General features: G+C 38.1%; 1 protein-coding gene across 1 annotated transcript; it reads right to left on the reverse strand.

Annotated features, from left to right (window-relative positions):
* Positions 1-3047: 3047 nt before the first annotated feature.
* On the reverse strand, positions 3048-3617 carry LOC124887144. Its single transcript, XM_047396339.1, has one exon. It carries the CDS (start codon positions 3615-3617, stop codon positions 3048-3050), a length of 570 nt encoding a protein of 189 aa, XP_047252295.1.
* Positions 3618-8582: the final 4965 nt, after the last annotated feature.

Below are 8582 nucleotides of genomic sequence, written 5' to 3' on the forward strand. Positions count from 1 at the left end.
TCATTGTTAATAAATGACTCAATCATCTCCTTCTTCGCCTCCTCTTTTTCATCCTTTTTTCTTGCCCTCTTCTCTATATTTCTTTTATTATCACTATAGGCCTCTCTCTCTCTCTTACCCTTGCCTTTCTTCTTATCAATCTTTTTCTTTTTCTTCACTGGTTTCTCTATGAGATCAAGTAATGAGAGTTCTACCTCAGACTCCTCCACAACCAAATCTGCTAACACCAAAAATTGGTGTTGTTGTATCTTTCTAACTTTTATTTTTACCTTGTCTAGGTCTGATCTAAATACTGTAATCTCTGGAACTACCCTCTCTTTCGACAACATACTAAAATAATTCTCCAATTCATCAATCCTACCTAGCATAGCCTTGTAGGGCTCAAGTACAGTCTTAACCCTCTTATCTACCGCAACCGTAAATTGTTTGTCAAAGAGTTGTAGCTGAGCTTCACACCATTTGGCTTGTTTTGACACTCTCCTAAAGTTTATCAGGTTGAAGGCAAATTTTATTAGAGGTACTATAGCGGAAGGGATTGTCCCATTTCCAGGCACTGGATTTGCTCATGTTGAGGATGTCCGTGGTGTAGCTTCAGAATCATGTACTTCTATATTAGGTGCTGAGCTGGTACCTGTCACCGGTGGATCTATTAAAACCTCTACTCCTCTGTCAAGTGTTAGCCTCGGCTAATTTTTATCATATCAGGTAGGATTATGGGTCTTCTTGGCAAGTAGTTCTTCATATAACCCTACAACCTTAGGCACATTAGCTGTCTTACACAACCTCATAATTAGACAAGGGAAAAGATATGCCATAACAGACCTTGAGACCTAAATTTTCATCTCTTCGGTGATAATATCTCCAAAGTTCAATTTGAGGTTAGCCATAAGACTTGCAACTAGTATTGCTCTATCATCCAGAAGCATATTATCTCCATCTGTGGGCATCAACCAGATACATAAAATACCCTACCAAAATCATACCTCTGGATTCAGGAAGGCCTGAAAGATCATTTCAGTAGAGTTGGTCAGCTATTCAGGTTCTCCATCAGCTATGAGTGTGGCTGACAAAGATTGTTGATTTTCCCGATGCTTCAACCGAGCATAGAATATAGGTGAAGTGGCCTGAGGAGTAAAGTTTGGGCCATAAAGAAATCTGTTGATTTTTGCTTCAGAAACATCCACCATTACACCCCGTACTGGAACTTTATCCAACAAAGGCTGATCGGCTGATTTCTCTCCTTCTTTACACATGTTTTTCAAGCGAGCTTGATAGTTCGCATATAAATCCCTAACTAGTATAGGGAAAAATTAGTTTCCTTCTCTTGTAGTCCATCCCGAGTCATAGTCACAAAATTTTTGCTCCACTTCAAGATATCTGCTTAACCCTTTAGTGATGATCCTTTTTTCTTCAAAGATTGGCCTTTTAACAGCTTTTCTATTAGTTCTGCGAAGCCCACCAAATAAGATTTTCTGTGCTTTGGGAATTTGCCACCTAGTGTTGTCTAGGAATTTAGGGTTCTTGCCTTTAACTATAGTTCACCAAATCATAGATTATTCATCATCTTGTTTCTCAGTAGAAGGGGACTCAGTTGATGGTCCCTCGGATTTAGGTTGCCCAGACTCATGTTCCTTGGAATTAGGATGATCTGAATTATGCTCTTCAGATTTAGCATTTTCATAATCTTATTGCTCAGAGGACGTCTACTCAGAAGCTATATGTTCAGACGTTGTTGGCTCAGTATCACTCTCTTCACTCTCCTCCACCTCAACTGGTGGGGTGGTGAAGGATTTTCGGGCCTATCTTCTTTCTTTTCTTTCTGAGCAGTGGCTCTTCTTCCTCATAGTCGGATTCCTCATCAAAATGCTTTTAGGGTGCACTTCCCTTGGTCAATTTCTATGTAGATTCTGAGTTCTTTCCTTTGGGTACTATTATAAGACTTATAGAAAGGGAGAAACCATTAGTCGAAACTCAAGAGTATAAACACAAACACATCAATCATTGAAGTTCCACACCCCTTGAAAGGGTTTATTTATGCTTCAGATCACAAGTGTGATGACATGGTTTAATAGGTCATCAGGATTGTGATAACTTATTAGCCATGTCGTCATCCTTAATAGAACGGGCTTTCTTTCCTCAACTTGTAACGACATAATCTGATAATCCATCATAATTGTGATAGCTTGTCAGCTATGTCATCAACTTAAAACAAAACCCTCAACATAATTTTATCTTGATTTTTAAACCAACTTCTTCTTACAATCACATTGATTAACGTTTTTGAGTTGGGCTTTAAGTCTCAAGCTTGCACAGCAAACCCTAGTTCCTAATTTTCACACATTGGCTAGCTAACCTTGACTCAATCTTCATGGGAGCCTTGGTTCAAATCAGTGTATTACTTACCAACTGAAGAGAAGAGTTAGGTTTTGAGCATACCTGATGGATGACTTCACCTTTGACACTTTCAGCTTAGTTATACGAGTGAGAAGGAAGTATTAAACGAGAGACAAGTTCTTGATGTTGACTTCAAACTCACTCTCAAAAAGAAAGAAAATTTTCTTTTGTTTTACTTGGAAATATTTTAAAAAGTCAAGAAAATAAACTAAGTATGGAATGTAATAAAACTTAAAGAAAAGAAAGGAAATATGTGGGAAGGTGGAAAGACAAAGTTGTGGCCTGGGTCGGATCTTTTTAATTTGGCCCAAAGTTTCTGCTACTCTTTTATGCTTTCTGACGACAAAAGCTGACGGCTTATCATAATTGTGATAGCCTATTGTGAATGTCGTCAGCCTTAGCAGAACAAGCCTCAACTTTGATCTCACTGATGACGAATCTGACAGCTTATCATAATTATGACAGCCCGTTAAATATGTCATCTAGAATACCTAGCTGGATACATAGATTCCACCCTATTTGAATTAGAACCTAACTAAGAAAATAAATATTTTGTCAGAACATAAAAATTTTAGGTTGCCTCCCAATAGCGCCTGATTTAATATCGCGGTATAACTTGGTTATCTTGACTACTCAGACTTCGCCAAGACAACCTATTGATACCTCTTTAACATCTTCATAGAATACATCCACGATTGAGAAAACACTCCTCTCCTTTTCTGTGTCATAGATGAGTGTATTTTGAATCTTTCTTCTTTGTCATTGATCCTAAACTTCATCTCATTCAGCTCCATGTCCACTATCACTCTCCCAGTTACAAAGAATGGTCTACCAAGGATGATGGTCACTTCAAAGTTCACCTCACAGTCTAGAACTACAAAATTAGCAGGCAGTTTAAAGTCGGCCACCTTTACCAGTACATCATGCAATATGCCCACTGTCCGCTTTACAGACTTATCCGCCATCACCAATCGCATATTCGTCGAGGTAGGATCCCTCATACCCAGCTTCTTGTAAATAACGAATGGCATTAGGCGTATACTGGCCCCTAGATCACATAGGGCCTTATCAAAATTTAGAGCCCTGATTGCACATGGAATAGTGAATGCTCCAAGGTCGTCCTTCTTCTGCACTAATGATTGTGTAGAAAATGCAATACAATGGTGGAGATTATCCACCGATTCATATCTTGTTGCCTGCTTCTTTGTTACTAGATTCTTCATGAATTAGGAATGTCATGGGATTTTCTCCAATCCCTCTACCAATGGCACATACACTATCAATTGTTTGAGCATTACCATGAACTTGTTGAATTTTGCATCATCGGTTTTTTTCTTCAATATTTGAGGAAAGGGAAGTGGTGGTCTTAGGAGATTTTTCAACACTACCTCCTTCCCCTTCTCTTTTCTTTTTTCTGGAGCATCACCTGAACCATCTATCTTCTCAGACTCCACTGGACATTCTTATTTGGGTTCATCCTCTGCCTCAGTCACATCTTCAACCAAACTTTTGCCCACAGAAGGGCCAGGTAATATCTTACCACTTCTAGTGGTAATCTCCATACAAGAACCATCATTCCATAGATTCTGAACCGTATCACTTGGTAACATTCCACTCTTCCTTTGGTTAAATATTGTGGAGAGTTGGCTCATCTACTGCTCCAATTGTTTGATTATGGTGGAGTGTGAGTTCACCAACTGACTAATAGATGACAGATCAATCTTCATGGTGGTCACACCAGAGTTTGAAGCCTCCACTCCTTTCAGCAACTTAGCCATCATGTCCTCCATAGATATCGTTTTAGAACTTGTTGTATCACCTCATGATTTCTAGGAAGGACATATAGCTCACTCCTATCATTATTGTTCCTTTAATTTCCCTGCTCCCTCTCTTTATAACCAGGAATATAATAATAATTCCGACCTTGATTCCCTTGGCTATTGCCTCAGAAACCCTCCTAATTATTAACATAATTCGCCTCTTCTTCTGAATCAGCATCAACTCTATCTTATGATCCCACAGCTTTCACCTTCTCAGTCTTTCCTGATAGCAAGTGCTTGGTTAGCAAGTCCATCTGTGTTTTTAGGTGAGCCATATCTTGGTCACGTTCCTTGTCTCTTCTGCATTGTTCTGTAGTCATACCCACAGAAATAGTGGGGCTGGCGACCACAGAGTCTCTGGTATGCCATGCCCAACTATGTTTGGTCATTCTCTCTAGTATTTCTGAAGTCTCTAGAAATGTAAGATCAACAAACAAACCGCCAGCAGCATTATCTATAATTGGTTTTGTCACAGAGTTAAGAGCCCTGTACAAATTCTACACAAGTGTATGTCCATCATATTAGGGTTCGGACACTATGTCAGCTTCTTTTTGAATCTCTCTTAGGTTTCATGCAAGGCTTCAGTTGGGAGTTGCCTAAATTTGCTGATCTCATCCCTCAATTGTACCCTCCTAGAAGGCAGAATGAAACTTTCTAGGAAAGCTCCTTTCAACTGTCTCCGGTTGGTTATAGAATCAGGTGTCAGCTAATTAAGCCACACTGTGACCTCTCCAGATAGAGATAACAGAAATAATCTTAGCTAAATATCATTCTAACCCACTCCTGGGTTATCAAAAGATTTATAGATGGTGACAAAGTTCACTAGATGCAAGTTGGGGTCATCCCCAGGAAGGCCACCAAACAGCCCCTTCAGATTGAGGATTTGAATCATAGTACTCAAAATGTTGAATTTTACCCAGGTTCCAACGGTGGAGGAATAATTTCACCCGTTGCACCTATCATTCAATCATTATCATCATTGGGGTCATACTTAACCGGCTGGTAATCTTGCCTTCCTCAAAATGGACGGTTCCTGTTAGCATTATGTTGTACTGGTACAGCTACTTGCTCTACATGCCTTGGGTTACCAGGGTTTAACAACTCCTCATCTCCCAAATATACATCCTTAAGATTTGGATGTCGTACTTGTTGATCGACATTCTGCACATTCACCTGAGCTTTTCCTAAGGCTGCTAACCTGTCAGCTTCCTCCTGGTCCACCATTCTTCTAATTCATTGTGGTTTCGGATTAAATGGTAATAATAGTTCTCCGAAACTTCTGGTTTTTGGCATGCACTACAAAGATCCTACAATAAACAAAAACAACAAATAAACGTAAAACTAGGAAACTTGACTAACAATCAATTAGCGCACACAAACTTCAATTTACAACTGTATTCCCCGACATCGGCGCCACTTTTGATAATGCTCAAACTATACCTCTCTAATGAGAATGTAAGCGATCGTTGTCAATAGATAACCCAACTAGGTTAGGGTTAAATCCCGTAGGGAATATGGTGAGAACTTAAGTTGTTTGCAATTTAATCAACTAATAGTTGGATAATTCCTGAAATGGGGGATTTGGAGATTAGCCAATAATTTTAGTCACTTTAGTTTCAGTATTTGTAATCAAGAGTTTATGGAAAACCAGAATTATGTTCACTATGGATTTTATTACTTGACAGATGCTAATAGTGATTCAAGATTCTCACAGTAGGTAGGACAACAAATTATCTTTGTCAAAGTTATGCCTAAATGTCTCTCAACCTACTTAAGAATTTAATTACCTAATCCTCTCAGACTTAGAGAATTTATATTTACTAACCAAACTTCACCTCAGGTTAATCAACTTTGTTACAGCATCAATTATTAAATGGAAGTTTAGTGTTTCCCAGTCCCTGTCAATAATTCACTTCCTACTATATTTGATTTCTTATCTCAAGCAAGTCAAAGCAGGTGCTATCTATCATTTGCAACCAATAGACAAAAATTAAAATCTTGGAATCATCAAAAAGTACTATTACATTTTGAAGCTTAAACACTTAGCATCTTACCAAGACTTAACCCATAGATCCCATAATTCGGGTTAAAGAGATTTAGCCACTCATAATGTAATAAGCAAAACAACTAGATGTATTCATAATTTGAAAGATGAACTTGCCACAAGATGAATAGTAACTAGTGATTCTCAGATTAGATCAGAATAGAAATCCCAAAATATTGATGAAAATCTCTTCAAAGTAAATTATTTTTCAAGCCAAGAAACTATAGAGAAAAATAACAATATACGTGTCCCAAAACAGGTTCCACCCCCCTTTATAAAACCCTAAACTATGCTTTAAATAGTTAACCCTAATTATGGAAACAAAATCACAGAGTTCAGTAATTTCTCGGATTAGATGACGACATTCGTGACACCTTATCAGGAGTCTGGAAACTTATCATAAATGTCGGCAGCTTCTTCTTCAGTTTTAGGACTTCCTGCTTAAGGTGGATAATGAAACCCGATGACTTATCAACTCTTTGATGACTTATTAGGAAATGTCGTCACAACTTTTAGATGAGGTCCATTTTCTTTCTAAGGCTAGCGGTATCTATGATAACTTATCACATGACTGACAACTTATCAGGAATGTCGTCAGACACACTTTTGTTCTATTTGCTTCAAATTTCAACTCTTTTGTTTCCATCTTTGTTGGTCCTCTTGCATCTTGGCTTCTACTGTAAAATCAAAGATAAAAAAAAAACAACAAAAGTTGCTTAAGACCTTGCAATTATCCTAAGTTAAAAGCCTCAAATACGTTAGCATCTGCTCACACATCAATCTCCTGCTCTTGATACACAAACTCGGCTACCAATCCTCATAATACCATATGAATCCAGTAGGGATTCCTTAGCCTCACCACTCAATACCTTATCTCGAATCAACTTCAATCCAACATCATCAAACTGAGAACCTCAAATCTTCTCCATAGAGAAGAGATAGTCTCTACGAATTCTTAAAAACACAAGCATGGAAATATCAAGCCTAACCATCTGGTAAGATAAAGACTAAACCTCTAAGCCTAAATGTCTCTCCAAAGTCAAAAGATATGCCAATACACCAATGTTAGTCAATTTTTAGCTAAAGGCATCTGTAACCGCAGTAGCCCTTGCTTGGGTGATAGAGAATAGTCAAGTCATAATCCTTAAGAAACTCAAGACAATGACGCTGGCTCATATTAAGATCATGATGGGTGCAGAAATATTCAAGTCTACGATGATATAAGAAAATCTCCTAATAAACTCCTTACATGTAGTGCCTCCACTACTTCAAAGCAAAATCATAGTGCATAACTAAAATCATGGTTACTAAAATTCTTCTCATGAGGAATCAACTGACGAGAAGCATACATAATCACCTTACCCTCTTTCCTTAACATAGCACCTAACCCAATACCTGAAGTATCAGAAAAGATGATAAAACCCATGCTCTCCTTGGGCAAAGTCAATATTGGAGATGATGTCAACAAGTCCAAGAACTTTTGGAAGCTCGCCTCACAAGCATCAAACCACTAAAAGGAAATTATCTTTTTGAAAATCTTGGTCAATGGAGCAGTAATAGATGAGAAACCCTCAATAAAACATCGGTAATAACCTATCAAGTCAACAAAACTCGAAATCTCAGTGGGCAAACTAAGTCTAGCCCAATTGCGAACCATTGCAATTTTGAAAATTCCCCATGCAATAAACATCATTCAATTTATAAGCTAATACCTGACATTCTTGAGACAAAATTAGTCAGGAAACTTTAGGGTATTACTTCATGCCACCCCATTAATAATGTTGCTACAAATCACAATGCATCTTAGTCACTCTAAAATAGATGGAATACCTAGAACAATGTGCCTCCTCCATATCGATCTAATCCAATCTCCTACTCGTGATACACAAACTTGGCTACCAATCCTCATAACACTATCAGAATCGAATGAGGATTCCTAAGCCTTACCACTCAATACCTTATCCCGAATCAACCTTAATCTAACATAATTAAACTGACAAGCTCAAATGTTCTCCATCAAAGAAGAGCTAGTCTCCACGAATACTAAAACACACAGCCACTGAAATATCAGACCTAACCATCTGGTTAGCTAAAAACTAAACCTCTAACGCCAACTGTCACTCCTGGGTCAAAAGATATGCTAATACACCCATGTTAGTCAACTTTTAGCTCAAGGAATCTATAACTACATTAGCCTTGCTTGGGTCATAGAGAATAGTCAAGTTATAATCCTTAAGAAACTTAAGCCAACGACGCTGGCTTATATTAAGATCTTGATGGGTGAATAAATACTGAAGGCTATGATGATCTGAGAAAATCTCACA

This window comes from Capsicum annuum, chromosome 9 (genome assembly GCF_002878395.1).
Source record: "Capsicum annuum cultivar UCD-10X-F1 chromosome 9, UCD10Xv1.1, whole genome shotgun sequence".
Classification (NCBI taxonomy): Eukaryota; Viridiplantae; Streptophyta; class Magnoliopsida; order Solanales; family Solanaceae; genus Capsicum; species Capsicum annuum.

What these genes read in the sequence shown, in the direction of transcription:
- LOC124887144 (XM_047396339.1), bottom strand. Translation starts at nt 3,617, where the DNA reads ATGAAGAATCTAGTAACAAAGAAGCAGGCAACAAGATATGAATCGGTG.